General features: G+C 53.9%; 2 protein-coding genes and 1 pseudogene across 2 annotated transcripts in view; 1 reads left to right on the top strand and 2 right to left on the bottom strand.

Moving 5' to 3' along the window:
• ITGAL (integrin subunit alpha L) overlaps window positions 1–2,895 on the top strand; it is a 32,448-nt gene extending 29,553 nt beyond the window's left edge. Inside the window, exon 31 of the mRNA XM_054714139.1 lies at window positions 1,458–2,895. Within this exon, the coding sequence (XP_054570114.1) occupies window positions 1,458–1,631 (174 nt within the window). The 3' untranslated portion in view covers window positions 1,632–2,895. The remainder of the gene's footprint in view (window positions 1–1,457) is intronic.
• Window positions 2,896–7,285: 4,390 nt separating this feature from the next.
• Window positions 7,286–9,864, bottom strand: ZNF768 (zinc finger protein 768). The gene is made up of 2 exons (XM_008152822.3): window positions 9,395–9,864; window positions 7,286–9,100 (listed from the first exon to the last, which is right to left on the bottom strand). Exons 1-2 carry the CDS (start codon window positions 9,477–9,479, stop codon window positions 7,608–7,610), a joined length of 1,578 nt encoding a protein of 525 aa, XP_008151044.1. The 5' UTR covers window positions 9,480–9,864; the 3' UTR covers window positions 7,286–7,607.
• Window positions 9,865–13,808: 3,944 nt separating this feature from the next.
• LOC103296256 (transcription and mRNA export factor ENY2-like) lies at window positions 13,809–14,251 on the bottom strand (annotated as a pseudogene).
• Window positions 14,252–15,967: the final 1,716 nt, after the last annotated feature.

Here is a 15,967-nt window from a genome sequence, read left to right as displayed (position 1 = left end):
CGGAGGCTCCCCTGCGGGGCCTGCGTGCTCCGGAGCCTGTGGCACAGCCGCCCCGCGTAGGCCTCCCGGGCGAGTGGCCTGGGCTGGGATTGAAGGGTGAGTGGGAGTTAGCCAGAGGAAGAGCGCCGGAGGGCAGGTGTTGCCTGTAAAACATGCAACTGTTCCAGGAAAGAACATAAAATTAAAGTTTCTTTCTATTGAACCCCCAGAGGGTTGTCATTAAAACAACCTTTTTGTTTCTATTCCATAGGTTGTGGTTTTGTTGTTAACGTGTGTGTATGTGTGAGCGTGAGAGAGAAATCAGCCGATGTGTGTATATGTAGGAAACATGAATGGATTAGACTGTGTTAAGCCTGGGAACTTGTATTATTCCCCGATACCACACCTCGACGCCCTCCCGTCTAGCACAGTTATGTCTGCTTCTTGCTTTGTAACCAGTGGTTCCCTGCCCTCTGGGTGCCCCCAGTTTATGTAACACGTTCTCTGCTGGTGAACATTTAGATTGTTTGTAACTTACGTCTGTTTCAAACATTATGACGGAAAAGGTTCTTGTTACCCACATCTTCGCACACTGGTCCAAATAGTCTTTCAGATTAATTCCCAGCCCTGGAATTGCTGAGCCAAATAATATATGTGTTTTGAGCTTTCAACAGAGACCGCATGACACATACTAAGCGCTGTATAAGCATGGGCTCTTGTTAATATTACTAGATATTGTAGTATGCACCCCAAGCTACCCACCTAAAGTATTGGTACCTGGCGTTTTTCTGAGCCGAAAGAATGAACCAGTAGCCCTAGCCCAGTGGTGGGCAAACTCATTAGTCAACAGAGCCAAATACCAACAGTACAACGATTGACATTTCTTTGGAGAGCCAAAATTTTTAACTTAAACTTCTTCTAACGCCACTTCTTCAAAATAGACTCGCCCAGGCCGTGGTATTTTGTGGAAGAGCCACACTCAAGGGGCCAAAGAGCCGCATGTGGCTTGTGAGCTGCAGTTTGCCGACCACGGAGCTAGCTGGTTTGCTGAGTGGATAGAGCATTGGCCTGCGGACTGAAGGGTCCCGGTCCAGGTTCGATTCTGATCAAGGGCACATGCCTGGGTTATGGGCTCAGTCCCCAATACAATAAGGGCCATGCAGGAGGCAGCCGATCAATGATTCTCATCATTGATGTTTCTCTCTCTCCTTCTCCCTTTCTCTTTGAACTATATATGTGTGTGTGTATGTGTGTGTGTGTGTGTGTGTGTGTGTGTATTTTTAAGAATGAACCAGGAAACGTACAGCTTTTTAGCATTTGCCAAGAACCAGGTGTGGCGGACACTCACCCATCCCTGGAGTGGACGCCACGTGTCCGTGGCTCTCGGGGATTATTAACATAAAGAGTGCTTTCATGTTTTGCCGGGACCAGCTGTGCTCCATGGACCGTCTGCTCACTCAGCCCTGGTCTCCCTGCAGGTCGGCTTCTTCAAACGGAACCTGAAGGAGAAGATGGAGGCTTCCGCCGATGCCGCCAATGGGATCCCTGGAGAAGGCCCTGGGCAGGTGGCGTCTGAGGAAGAGGCCAGGGACCCGAGCTGCGTGGATCTCCTCCCCAAGGAGGAGGCCCTGGAAGGAGGCGGCACAGACTGAGGCCCAGGCCTGGCGCAGAGGGTCCGGGACCGGACTTGGGGTGCTGGTGCCACTCTGCCTCTACCTGCACGTCACTGTGTCCTCTAGCCCAGCGGTCGCCAACCTTCCGGACCTCGCAGACCACCGGTTGGCGGCTGCTGCTTAGCCAGTCTGCCCTCCCTCGGCCCCGGGTTTCCGTCTTGAACACGGAGCTCACTCCTGCCTGCCCCCAGGGACGGGCCAGGAAGCGGCCAAGGTGAGGCCTTGTGGTTACCGGCTGGTCCTGGCTTCTAAGCCCCTCTTAGCTTCCCCCCTGGAAGAGAGCGCTGATCTAAATTTGGGGAAACGAGTGACACTCCCAGCCCTCACACCCACCTGCCCACAGAGGCCTCGGGCTCCCAGAGCCTCGCCCGCTCTCCTGCCCGGCGCCCGGCTTCCATTCCGCCAGAGAGATCTGACCTGTGTCACCGCTTCTGCTGCAAACCCTTGCGCCTTAGCTGGAGACCAAACTCCTTCCAGACCTGCCGAACAGCCTCAGGGTGCCCACGCCAAAGGGCCCCCCCACCCCCGCTGCCTCCCCGCCCCTGGCAGAGCCCTCCCACCTCCCTGCTAAGCTCCAGTTACACCGGCCTTCTCACTTGCTCCCTGAGCTTTTTCCTGCCTCTGCCTTCACCCAGCCTGCTCTCTGCCCAGACATCCCCCCCTCTCTGCCCGGCTGGCTCTCATCGGTCTTCAATCTCATGTCTCACATCCCTTCCCCAGGGCAGCCCGCCCCTGACTCACCTGGGTCCCCACTTCCTGCGCGCTGCCGCTAGCCTGCAATTGTCCATCAGAGCAGGGATCCCACTAGTTCATTGTGAAAGGACTTATTGCTTATCCGTGTCTCAGATCCAGCAGTGAGCTCCACGGGTAGGGACCGTGCCTTGGAGTCCCTGGTGATATCACAGGCCTAGACACGCAGTAGGTGCTTGACACCATGTCACTCAGTTAGTGAGGGAGCCTGTGGGAAGATGGAGGAAACGTTTGGATGGGTCCGTGGCATCCCTCTTAAGGCTCCGTCTTCCACAGGCGCCTACTCCACAGCCCCCGCCAGGACTCGGTCACACCCCCACCCACACCCCCTAAGAGACTGAGCTCAGGGGTGGGGACCCGGCTCCCGGTGCCAATAAATGGGAAAGTCTGTCCAATTTGGTGCTGTTTCTGTGCTGGTGCCACGTTCCAGCCCGGCTCATTAAGTGAACATTTTCTTCTCAACCCTTCCACTAAGTGGGACCCAAACAGCTCTTCTCTCTCTCTCTCTCTCTCTCTCTCTCTCTCTCTCTCTCTCTCTCTCTCTCTCTTTCTCTCTCTCAGCTCTAGCTCTAGCTCTCTAGCTCTCTTTCTGTGAGGACCCTAAGACTGGCCTGCACCTGCTATTGTGAGCTAGTTCAAAAGAGAAGCAGAGACACAGGAAGGGAGGAAGGCTGGGGAAGCACTGACTATTGACTAAGAGGTGAGAGTAGACTAGACTCTCCCTCTTTTAAGAGCCCTGCGGCCCCTCCTGTAGACTGGACAGAGGGCCCAGGCACTACTGCCCTCTCGTGGCCCCTTTCAACGGTCAGGAATGTCACACAACTACTGCAAGGACAGTGTCTGCAGGGGAAGCCTGTCGGGTTGTGCTCACGAATATGATATTTCTTTGAAGGCTTTGGGTCATACTCTGTTCTGTGCTCCGAGCACATGGGATGAACATGCCCTCAGGAAGCTTCGCTCCATCGAGAAAACAGTAAAAAAGGGGAAATGTGCTTCCAGGTAGCGATAGGGCTGTGAAGGGATACCAGGTTAGAGGGTGAGGGAGAGGGTCCTCTTGGATAGGTGGTCAGGAAAGTCTCCCTAAAGAGGTGATATTCTGTGAAGGGGGCGGGGGGGAGTCGATATTTGCATCCAGGTTGGAAGCAAAAAAGCACAGAAGATCTGGGAGGCTTGCCCTGGCCGGTGTGGCTCAGTTGGTTGGGTGTCATCCAGTGCAACAAAAGGTTGCTGGTTCGATTCCCGGTCGGGGCACATGCCCTGGGCTTTGAGCTCAGTTTCCAGTATGGGGAGAGCAGGAAGCAGCCAATCACATCAGTGCTTCTCTCTCTCCCTTCCTCTCTAAAAAGAAAATATTTTTTAAATTAATTGTTTTAAAATGATCTGGAGGCTTAGTTCAGGACCAGACCTCCCACCTCCCTTAGTTCAGGACCAGACCTCCCACCTCCCATCATCACCCCCAGATCTCCCACCTCCCTTACCAGCACCTGTCCTCGCAGATCTGTGTGTCCTTTCCCGCCCTGTGCCTTCGCACATGCTGTTCCCCTCACCAGCATGTGCAGTTCCACCCCTTTTCCAGCCGTGAAAACCGTCCGACTTCAAAGCTTTTCTCAATCCCACAATTCCTGGACAGAAGTACCCAGTCCACAGCACGTGGTTTATACCTCACCGGGGCACATAACACTGACTGTGTGAGCTCCTGTCTCGAGAGTAGGAGGTTCTGGAAGGCAGGCCTCAGGCCTCACTCAGATATGTTACCAACACTGACCCCTCACCAGGGCTGGCACAAAGGAAGCGTTCAGTGTGGCCCTCAAATGTTTTGGTTTCAGGACCTCTTTATACCCTTAAGAATTATTGAGGATCCCCAAAGAGCTTTTTTTTCACATGGGTTACATCTAGTTGCATCCAAGTGAAGAAATTAAATGGAGAAAAATGTAAAGCATAACACCCAAGCCTACATGCCACACAGCACATGTGAGTGAGGGTATCTGCCATGACGAATCACGTGGCCTCTAGGAAACACTCCGCTCATGGGAGAGAGAGACGGTGACAAAGCGAGTGACATCTTAGTGTTGATACGAAAGGAGGCCAAACCCAGTCAGCCCCGGGTCTGAATCCTGCTCTGCTGTGTGACGTGGGGCAATTATCCTCTCTGGGGCTCATTTCTTCATCTGTAAAATAGAAATAACTGTACAGGGTGGGCAAAAGTAGATTTGCAGTTATTTGTGTGGAAAATAATAAATAATACAAGAATAAACTCTGTGTTTCACATACTCAAAACTGTACACCTACTTTTGCTCCATCTCAGAGCTGGTAAGAGCATTAAATAGCACTTGTAAACTGGGGATCACTGTTCCTAGCCCATCAGTGCCTGATAACAGTGGGCAGAAGTGGTGGTTTAGATGTGCAGGATGGTGTGGTAAAAGCAGCATCCTGGGCTGAAAGTCAAGACAGCTGCTATTGGAGTTCTGGCTCTCCCACCGTGATCTTGGGAAGACGCATACTCTTCCTGGGTCTGGTCTGCCCCACCTGGGATCTGGAGGTACCTCGGGAATTGTCACAAGAGGAAGGGGTGGGGGCTGAGCAGCTGAGCCCCACCCTCATTTGATCAGCTTTTATATACTAACTACAGGCCTAGTGCATGAAATTTGTGCACGGGGGTTCCCTCAGCCCAGCCTGCACCCTTTCCAATCTGAGACCCCTTTGGGGATGTCCGACTGCTGGTTTAGGCCCGATCCCAGGGACTAATTTAGTCACAATCCGGGACTGCTGGCTCCTAATTGCTCACCTGCCTGCCTGCCTGATCACCCCTAACTGCCGCCCCTGCCAGCCTGGTTGCCCCTAATTGCCGCCCCCCCTGCTGGCCTGGTCACCCCTTATTGCCCCCCCTGCCAGCCTGGTCGCCTCTAACTGCCCCCCCACCAGCCTGGTCGCCTCTTACTGCCCCCTGCTGGCCTGGTCGCCCCCAACTGCCCCCTTGTGCTGGCCTGGTCGCCCCCAACTGCCCCCCCTGCCAGCCTGGTCACCCCACGCAGCCTGCTGTTCAGTTGTTTGGTTGTCCCTCATTAACCCCCCAGTCGGCCTGGTCATAGGCAGCCATCTTGTGAGGGTGTGAGGGTCAATTTGCATGTTACCTCTTTATTATATAGGATGTCTGTGCGTACAAGCTACTTTATCAATTAAGCACCACAGGCACCGTGCCCAGGGCCTCCCAGCCTAAAAGGGCATGAACATGTTTGGAAGCTGAAAAAAGAATTAACTCCAAAATATGAAAATTAAATTGTGTAATTGAAATAAATGCTGAAGTAATGTCTCCAAATGTAGTATTTCAGGTAGTGAAATGCAGTTCTATGTATATACTTACGTATGTGAACTATATTAAGTATAGGAGTCAGTATTTTCATATTTGAAATTTTGTATGGTAAGGTGTCTGTACAAAAATGTGCATAACGTTTATAAAGATCTTTAAAAGACTGAGATTTTACTTTAAGGGTTCTACTTCCAAAAATAATGGAAACTTTGAAAACCACTAAACACAACCAAACTCTACTGAACCACATGATCTCTAAGGCCCCTTCCAGAGCTTGCAGATCATGAGAGGCCAGATTGAAATGTGCTCGGAGAAGTGGTTTACTCTTGACAAGTTATAAGGCCCTGAGGATGGGCATGGGGGTGGGGATGATGTCAGGATCCTGAGGCCCTGGAGACCTTATAGAGCAATGACTCCCCACCTTGAGGCCAAGCTGGGGACAGGTGGAGCCAGGCAGACCTGGTCTGAATGTCTTATCTGCCTCTTAAGTCACAGAGTGACTTAGTTCTGTGAGCTCCGTTTTCCTAATCTGTGAAATAGAGTAAATAAACCTTCACAGGGCACTGTCAGGCCCTTAGCAGGAGTTCATCTCAAGATGTGCCTAGCAGCTAGGTGACTCCCCAAGGCATGGCCTATCCCCTCAGCTAAGGTATCACAGGCCACCCCCACCCCACCCCCCCATCCCCAATCACTGACGGCACCAACTTCCCATCCTTTCCTAAGGAGCCAAGTGTCACGAGTGCTGAGGCTCAGATGGAAAGTAGGATAAAGGTGGGGTGGTAACAGAGTGATCCCACGGAAAGGTACAAGGGTCCTAAAAAGAAGGCAGAGCTGTGGCAAATCAGGCCAGCCTGGTGGGAGGGTCTTAAAAGCTGACATCCAATCCTCGTACTGGGTCCAATACAAAGACCCCTATGGATGGGGTTGAAACTTGAAGTTCTGGTCAGAGTCAGGATCTGCACAGAGTGGTGGCTAGAGGTTGCAGCTGGTGGGGTGTGGGGTGTGGGGTGGGGGAGTGGGGGTGGGAGAGCGGCACAGCTGGGGAGAAATGGTGCACAGGCTCCATGCCCAGCTATGAGAAGCAGGGTCTGTTTTCTGGCCCAAGGGCAGACCCTCCCTGTTTGGGAAGAGGGACAGCCACACAGTTTGAGGCTTTCTCAAACCCACAACAGGCCCCTGTGTCTGTGCAGCATTCAGAGCACGGAGGATGACTTGGGCAGCTACGGGCAAGGCACTTCTCCTGAGCCTCTAAGAGCAGTGAAACCCTGACTGGAACACACTTCCCAGACACGGCCCTCTGGCTTCACTGGCTCTTCACAGCATGACCTGGTGCCTCCCACTGCCCGGGGCACTGTCCACGCACACATTTTAAGGACAAATCTCTTTAACCACATAGAGGTTTTTATTGAACTCAAATTCAGGGGCTCCAAAGCCTGAGGAAGACAAGGGAGACTGGGGTTTGCACTCAGAGGCCCAGGCCCCACTCTGGGCTTCACTCCCCATCCCACCTCCCCTCACCCCTTCCTGACTCAACAAGGGTCTCAGTAGCTACGGAACTAAGCTACCCCACTCTAATTAAGTAACCCTCCCCCCCTCTCCCTCCCCCATCTAGCACTGTGCCAAGCAGGCGGACACGAAGGGGCATGCTGCTGCTGAGGCCAGCTCTCTGTTGACCTCTTTCTGGATTCTTCCAGAGCCTCCTGCTGCCTGTTTGGCCTACCTCCAACCCCTCATTACCCATTTCCCATAAATCTCCAGGGCATATAATTTTCTCCTCCCTGGCCCCCTCTCCTTCTAGAATCCTCAACTCCTCCAGCTTTCCCACTATTCTAAAGGCTTCTCTAGCTCCGTCCCCTCCTCTTCTGCCCACCACAGCCCCGCCCGGACAGGGCCCCAGGTCAGCGACGGCCAGCGGCGTGGGTTCGCTGGTGGCGGATGAGGTCGGAGCTCTGCGAGAAGGCCTTTCCACAGTCATCGCACTTGTAGGGCCGCTCCCCGCTGTGGACGCGGTGGTGCTGCAGCAGCGTGGAGGAGCGGCAGAAGCCCTTGCCGCACACGGCACACCTGTAGGGCCTCTCGCCTGTGTGGGAACGCTGGTGCTGGATCAGCGTGGAGGAGCGATTGAAGGTCTTCCCGCAATCTGGGCAGCTGTAGGTGCGGCCTGGCAGGTGGGTGCGGGCGTGGATGGCCAGCACGGAGCTCTGACCGAAGCGCTTGCCGCACTCAGGGCACTTGAAAGGCTTCTCGCGGGCATGGCTGCGGGCATGGGGGATAAGTGCCGAGCGCTGGGAGAAGCTCTTGCCGCAGATGCCACAGCTGAAGGGCCTCTGCCCGGTGTGCACCCTCTGGTGACTGCGCAGGGATGAGTTCTGGCTGTAGCATTTGCCGCACTCAGGGCAGCTGTAGGGCCGCTCGTGGCTGTGAGTGCGCTGGTGCCGCAGGAGGTAGGAGCTGTCTCCGAAGGCCTTGCCACAGTGAGGGCACTTGTAGGGCTTCTGACCAGAGTGAGTGCGCTGGTGGCGAAGCAGGTAAGAGCTGTCGGCGAAGGCCTTGCCACAGCGGGGACACTTGTAGGGCCGCTCCCCCGTGTGGGTGCGCTGGTGTTTGATGAGGTCAGAGCTCTGAGAGAAGGCCTTGCTACAGACCTCACACTTGTAGGGCTTTTCGCCCGTATGGATTCGCTGGTGCTGGATCAGGGTGGAGCCCCGGCCGAAGCTCTTCCCGCAGATGCCACAGATGTTAGGCCGAGGGCCCTGTCCACCCCTGGCCCGGCCACCCCGTCGGCCTGAACCCCGCAGGGTTCCTGTCAGGCCCAGAGGATTCTGGAGCATCTCAAACTGGGGTGTAGCCAGCAGGGCCCCTGTGGGCATCTCAAAAGGTGGCCCTAGGGGAAGGCCTGCTGTGGGCTGCTCCCCAAACCCCTGTGTGAAGGAGTCCAAGGGATGGCCTCCCAAGGGGATGCTCAAGGGATTCTTTTCCTCGGGATTGAGAAGCATCTCTGTACCTTCCTGGAATTTGGAACTTTGAGCTTCAAATTCAGGGCTTTGGGTTTTGAACTCAGGGCTCTGGGATTCATATCCAGGGCTCCGGGGTTCATACCCAGGGCTTTGGGGCTCATACCCAGGGCTTTGTGGTTCAAACTCAGGGCTCTGAGAATCTGAATCAGGGGTTCTGGGTGCAAATTCAGGGCTTGGGGGCACAAACCCAGGGCTTCGGGACTCAAAACCTGGGCTTTCAGGCTCAAACCTGGGGCTCTGGGGTTCAAACTCTGGGCTTTGTGACTCAAACCCAGGGCTCGGGGGTTCAAGCCCAAAAGGTATCTCTTCGACCTCATAGTCCCCAGTGCTTTCTTGCTGAGAAATTTCCTCTTCCTCATTCTCACGCATGTTGCCTGCAGGATCAGAGAATTACAGAAAACCCAGATTGTGTGGAGCCGGGAAGGTCGCTGGGTCCCACCATTAATTAGTTGCACAAACGTCTCCCTGCTCCTCAAACATGGTCGCTGGCCCTGGTGCAGGTGCTGAAATTCCCACCTTCCCCACAGCAAACCCAGGACACCCGGTCCCCGCCCCCACCTCCTCCAAGTCCCAGGTGTCCAAATCCCCCATTCCCTTCCCCACCCACGGACCACAGCCCCCTCTCCCCCTCCCAGGCACGCTCCTTGGAGGGGCGCTCCCTCCCTCACCTTTGAGGGACCCTTCGGGCCCCACTTCGTCAGGACTTTGCACATCCCGGGGTTCGAGGCCCCACGGCGACGCCTCCCGTTCCATCCCCGCTGGCTCCCAGTGCGGCGACGGCGGCGGCGATGGCGGAACGATCCTGCGACCCGGCCTGAGTGCCCTGAGACCCAGGCCCTCGCCGCCCGCCCACTCAGCGACGCCCAGGGGACCCGGCTGCCCAGCCCCAGCCCCCAAGGCCGGACGTCTTGACCCTGGGCCTCTCTGGCCGGCCGGGCCCCTCCCCTCCCCGGGGCCCCGCCTCCACCCACAAGGTCTCGGCTTGCTTTGGGGCCCTCACAGGCCCCCACGCGTTGTGTCCTCGGAGACAGGGGGGACTCCACGACTAGCCCTGCTGCCCCCAGGCCCGGCTCCCCGCCCGAGACCCCGCCGTCTGGCCCCCAGCCCCAGGCTGGGCTGCGGCAGCCGACCCCTCCCCCCGCACAGGAAGTGTCCGTCCGCGGCCAGTTTCCCCCGGTGGCTAGCGCCGCGGCCTCTCTAGGAGCGGCTGGCGGTGGAAACTCGTTGGCATTAACCCTGGGCTGGATGGCCCCGGCGTTGAGGTGGGCGAGGACGAAGCACCCTGGAGCCGGCGGGAGGGGCTGGGGCGGTTTGTGTGCCTGTGTCCTAGGTCTCCGTCCGTCCGGGGGTCTATCTGTCCTTCTGCTGGGCTCTGCATCCGTCAGTGACTGTGGCCAAGGGCGAGGTGACAAGCGAGACCAAGGTCAGCGAGAAGGAGCGACGCTTCCCGGCGCCAGCGGGGGCGGTGTCTAGCTCCCCCGGTCTCGGGCCTCGGGGTCAGCTCCGGTCGCGCCTCGGAAACCTGGGCGGGCCCCCGCCCCTCCTTGAACTCATGGAAACTCTGGGACACCCCCACACTCCCACTAGAATTCCTCTACCCCCGCCGGCGTGCCTGCCCCCACTCCTCCCTGCTCCCTCCTCCCTGCTCCTAATTCCACCCTCCCTACCCCTGTCCCGCTGGGCTAGGATCGTTGCCAAGGCAACAGCTCCGCCTCGGGTTTCCAGAGGCACCGCCCCTACCTCTCAGAGAGCTCAGTGATTGGCCAGCAGAGCTCGTGCTCTCACCGCCCCGCCTCCTCCCGCTACACCGGCTGCTCGGCGTTAATGGTCGCCGGGGAACGCGAGGCACCTTTCTGATTGGTGGGAGGTGCGCAGGCTGGCCCCCCTTCCCCGTCCGACCAAAGTGCCTGCGGGAAGAGTGGGCCGGACCTGCCTGGCGTCTCCCCTCGAGCTGGGCCTCTGCTTTCAGAACTCTTCCCGCCCCCGGTTTCCCTTCATGTTTTATCTTTCGGAAGCATGAAAGCCCAGAGAAGTGAGGACAGACACCCTTCCTCCCGGGTCTCCCCGCACTCTGCCAGCGCCTTCCTGAAGGAGCCCGTTGGAGACCCGCCCTCCGAGAGGAGGCTGCTTTCTTTGCCTTCACCCTGCCTCTCCCCTCCTCCCCGAAGCCTGAGTTTAACTCCGTCCCTGGGAGCCCTAGTCCACGGTTCCTGGGCTTTCTCACAGGGCGGCAAGGATCGTGTGGGGATTTCTTCCAGGTGAGGGTGGAGAGTGATAAAGTTCGGAGTGGAAGTGGACAGAGGGAACCATCTGGCCTTTAAGTTGGCTAAGAACTTTCCTGTCCCTTCTTGGAGAGAGGCTCGTAAAGAAAGGAAGCCTGAGAAACCCTGCCCTAGGTGCAGCTTTGAATCAAGGGGGGAGAAATGACCCTAGAAGACAACTTAACAGGATCCAGTTCGTGTTTCTTGCTGCTGAAAACTAGTTTGGTCGCCTTCTTGGTAGCTGAAAAGCCACGTTCTCTCTCTGTGTGATGCAGGAGCCATGCATGGTGTGTGTTTCTTGCCTTCCCAAATAAATGAACGGAAGAAGCTGGTGAGGAGGAAGATGGCTTCTTCCATTCTCCTGAAAAGAGGTGAGAACAGAATTTGGAGAATTCCAAGTGGTAAAAGGCTGGAGAGAATTATCTCAATAGAGGCCTACAAATAGAACCACTGATACCTTCCTACAAACAAAGCGGGCATACTTTTCTGCCCTCCAGAGCAACAGCTTCCAGCTCCGTGCCGCTCTCCGTCCCCATGTCTGTCTGCCCTGAAACCTCTTTTAGGATGAACACCTACAAGTGCACTGATTGGGAAGTGCTGGACCTGGGATACCCCCTGGTCATCCCCAAAACACTCACACCAGTGAGAGACGAGTCTCCTTCATGAGACTTTCTGACCTGCTCACCCACCAGAAAACTTACACAGGAGAGCAGCCGCTCTGCAGAGTGAGGAGCAAAGATTGCAGCCATGGGTCTGACATGGCCCACGGCCTGTGCTCTTCACAGCGTGGCTAAAGCCCACACGGAGCAGAAGTCGGTCCAGGGCTTCAGGCTGCCCAGGCACCATCACTGCCACGTGGAAATTCAGTCTCACTAGTGCCTAGGCCAGTGGTCGGCAAACTCATTAGTCAACAGAGCCAAATATCAACAGTACAATTGAAATTTCTTTTGAGAGCCGAAAACCGACTTCTGGGCATGGGCCGAAGTTTCAATCGCACTGTACGTGCGCGCCCGCACGTGGTATTTTGTGGAAGAGCCACACTCAAGGGGCCAAAGAGCCGCATGTGGCTCGCGAGCCGCAGTTTGCCGACCACTTGCCTAGAGGAAGAGTGGCCGGCTGGCTTCCGGGCAGCCTCCTCTAGCACCAGACCTGTCTATGCAATAGGCTGTCAAGAGGCAGCCAGCAGGCAGCCAGCCCCGTCTGCCACCCACAGAGCGAGAGGCTCCAAGCACAGGAAAGCCTCTGATGCCGGTTCCCACTTGCCCCAACGAGGGTGCTAATCCAAGGTAGGAGTCCCTGGCCTTGTTCTACCTCCGTGTGCTGGAGAGGAGCCTGCGTGTGTCCCAAGGTGAGCAGCCACTTTCTCCACATCATCATCCCCTGGTGTGCTCCTTCCCTCTCTTTAAAATCAATAAATTAACAGAACCTGCAGCTCCCCAAGGGCCTGGGTCAGGCTCCTCTCCCAGGCCAGGCGGCTCCATGGCCCTGGGGAGGCCTCAGCACGTCCTGGAAGAGGACGCCCCGCGCTGGTGTCGCGTCTTTCAGAGGCTCAGCGCCCTCAGCTGCTTCGCTGCCAACTCGCGGGGAAGCCGGCGCCCTCGAGAGCCACACATCGGGTCGCGGTGGAAATGAAGCCCTGAGAGAGGCGCCAGTCTACTTGACGACTTACATAAACATTTCTCCTTCCATCGCTCCCGTGGAGACACCATGACCGCCATGGATAGAAGCAGATGAACGTTGCTGCTGTCTGGGCTGTTGTCTCTTACGTGGTCGCAGACATGGAGGAAATGCTGCCGAGGTCCCAGCAAGAACCAGAAATGAGGCACCTTTGCCCTTTCTAGTCAGGAATCCTGGTCTCCAGCTTCAGGAAGCCCCTCTTCACCCAACAATGTCATCTGATTCATTTTCAAAGAACATATTTTTTCATACTATTACTACGTTTTCCGATACTGTCCACATCCTCTGTTTATAAAATAAGGAATGATTCATAAAATCAATATATGGCAGGGATCACAGTGGAGGCATTTCTTTATACCACCTGTAAAAAATATTATTTCTACTTTTAAAGTAGAATACTGGATTAGAAATTCTCTAATTTTTATAAGTGTATTTATGAACATTAAATCAGATATGTGACACTAAAAATTAATTAATTAATTAATTAAGTTCAGAAGAAGTACACAGGAAGAGACCTGCCACAGCACAGACCCCTTTGGCAAGAACAAAGGAAATGGTCTGTGTCTAGCTAGGTCATCCCCTGACCTAAGATTTGACACAGGCCCTGAGACCAACCCCGCCTCTTACAAAAGCTAAGAGCAGCTAGAAAATAACATTTCGTTCAGAGCAGTGGTTCTCCAAGTTTAGCAGGCATAAAATTCCATCCCTGGAATAATACTTTAAACAATAAAGAACTTAACTTTTAAAAAAAGCCAAATTGAAAATATAAAGAGCATTTTTAGAAAAAATATAAATTAAGTTGTATTATAGTAAATTTTATTGGGTTAAAAAAATCTAGTAGACATGTAGTACTCTAAGCTCCCATCAGTCCTAAATTAGACACTTATATTTTCATTTTCATATGGATAAAGTACCTTACCAAATACTTTGAAGGCTAAATAAAAAATGTAAATGGAGACTTTTAAACTCTTTGGAATACTAACACTAATGCTAATTGAAGTAGCTCTGGATCTCATTCCAAAAAAAAAAAAAAAATCCATCCCTGGAGCTTCAGAGTCACTAGCTGGAACGGGGCCTGAGGAAGGAGCTACATTTTGTTGTTGCTGTCAGGCCTCACCAGAGGATATTTCTCCATTGATTTTTTTTTTTTTTTTACCATCATACAAAAAAGGATTTTATTTTGGGAAAGCGATTCCTAATGTATGGCAAGTTTTACTTTCAGAAATAAGACCACAAAACAACACATCTAATTCAACCTTAAAGGCTGGCATGCTGAGCAAGGAATGTTCTTATTCTTTGTGGAAGCTCCTTCTTTACCCTGTCAGGTACCAGGGCTCTGCCTGTTGGTGTGATTTCAGCCACCAAGTCAGCAACAGCAATGTGTTCTGGTCCTTTTTCTTTAATTACCTATACAGTGTGCCTTCAATTGATCCTTCCAGCCACATTCAATTAATGTTCTCTTTCTCCCGTTTCTATCAACTTCTGGTTAATCGCTGCTCTCATCTGCGCATCTTTGTTCATCTTGCTAACCACACTCTTCGGCTGCCCGGACTTAGACCCTCAGTAGCTCGGGCGCCTAAGCACACAGAAAGCTTGAACACGCATTTCCTTCTCCACTGATTTTTAGAGTGAAAAGCAGGGGAGAGTCAGAGAGAAACCTCAGTGTGAGAGACACACATCGATTGGTTGCCTCCCGCGTGCCCAGACCAGGGCCGGGGATCGAGGTACATGCCCTTGACCAGAATTGAACCTGGGACCCTTCAATCCACGGTTGATGCTCTGTCCACTCAGCCAAACCAACTAGGGTGCGAGCTATGTTTTTAAGAAACTGTGTGATTCTTCAGCAGGAAGGCCTTACTTTGAAAAATACTGGCCTAATGCAGGCTTTAGCTTTTCTGGGTCACAGCTTTGCACATCCTGTTCCCAAAAAGATGCACGTAAACATTCCTAAAAAGTTTAGGGGACTTTGGAACTTAGGGACATGTGGTCATGGCCTCATGCGGGGGCCTGATGCGGGGGGGGCCAGACATGACGGGGATCTCCCTTTTCCGCATCCCACGCGGAAAGCGAGATGAACAAACCAGTTCTAAATGGAGGCGGCCAGGGATTGAGAAATAATAGAAATAAAGAAAGAAGATGCAGAAATAGATTTAAAGCTGGGAGCCTGGGTGGGACACCATCCTTCCTCTCTGATGGAGAGGCTGCAATGATGACGACGACGACCTGAGCCACGCAGTGCGTTTATTTTAAAGGCCTAGATTGACATATCTAGACCCGCCCCTGCCGACACCTGGGCTGCTATGAAGTCAGAATGATTAACATGTCCAGCCTCATTGGGGAAGCATGTTCCCAGGGCGTGGCTCTGCCTACACCTTGAGTTCAGCTGACGATAATTAAAGAAAATTGCCCATGTGCCTTCCCAGGCGGCCCTCCACAGCCTCACCTCTCACAATGGCCACATGGATGGGCTCATATCTGGTACAGACAAGCATTTCTCCAATGAAGCCCTAGAAACTCTCTCGGCTTAAATTGTTTCGGGTTCTGAGCATCAGAGACCTGCAGTAGCAGAAGAGAGCCCTACCCTTGGTGGAAGTATCCGTGCCAAGCAATGAGGAGTTAAGAATGGAATGAGGCCAAGGCTTAAGTATTTCATGACACTCAAAAATTATCTTTTAATGGTGGTAAGTTGGGTCCTGAAGGCAGGAAGCAGAAGAGCTGGGTCTGGAGTTTGGGCCTTAAGCAAGCCTGCAAACTTCAAAGCACGCAGAGAAAGTAGTAATTATGGCACCTTTAATGGGCAAGCTGAGTGAGAATGGGCTTCAGGCTGTTTCCCCAGGCAGCCTGAGGTAGGAGACTTACACTGCCTTCTCTAGGGAGTTAAAAGCTGGTACAAAGGTAGCTCCTACCACTCAGGTGCCTCCTCACACCACGTCCCACTTATGACAAGGTGGCCCACCAGCCAATCCTCCCAGAAAGGCTCAGGTGGGCTCAGACTTGGAATCAAGTCAGTTCATTCCTTCACCTGAACAGTGTCTTTCCCCAGATGTTCTCTTGCTTTAGAAGTTTCTCCAGATTGACAGGTCTTCCTCCCCAAGGTAGGCAGACACGGGGCTGAGTAAAGGCAGTACACAGGGCCAGCAGAGGACATAACCCCTATTCCTCCTCAAGTGAAGGGCTGTCCTGACCAGAGGCAGGACAGGGTCTGCCCATGGCTGGCTGCTTCCATCGCCTGGACAGGGCTGGGCTCTGACCACAAAAGAATTGCTAATGGATGGATAATGGAGTCACAAGGTGAGAGCTTGT

This window comes from Eptesicus fuscus, chromosome 4 (genome assembly GCF_027574615.1).
Source record: "Eptesicus fuscus isolate TK198812 chromosome 4, DD_ASM_mEF_20220401, whole genome shotgun sequence".
Classification (NCBI taxonomy): Eukaryota; Metazoa; Chordata; class Mammalia; order Chiroptera; family Vespertilionidae; genus Eptesicus; species Eptesicus fuscus.
This window is presented reverse-complemented; position numbering and strand designations above follow the sequence as displayed.

Bases quoted from the DNA above. Each gene is read 5' to 3' on its own strand.
- ZNF768 (XM_008152822.3), bottom strand. From the start codon at position 9,479: ATGGAACGGGAGGCGTCGCCGTGGGGCCTCGAACCCCGGGATGTGCAA. The intron at 9,101-9,394 runs GTGAGGGAGGGA...CTGATCCTGCAG, and splicing joins GCCCGAAGGGTCCCTCAAAG to GCAACATGCGTGAGAATGAG.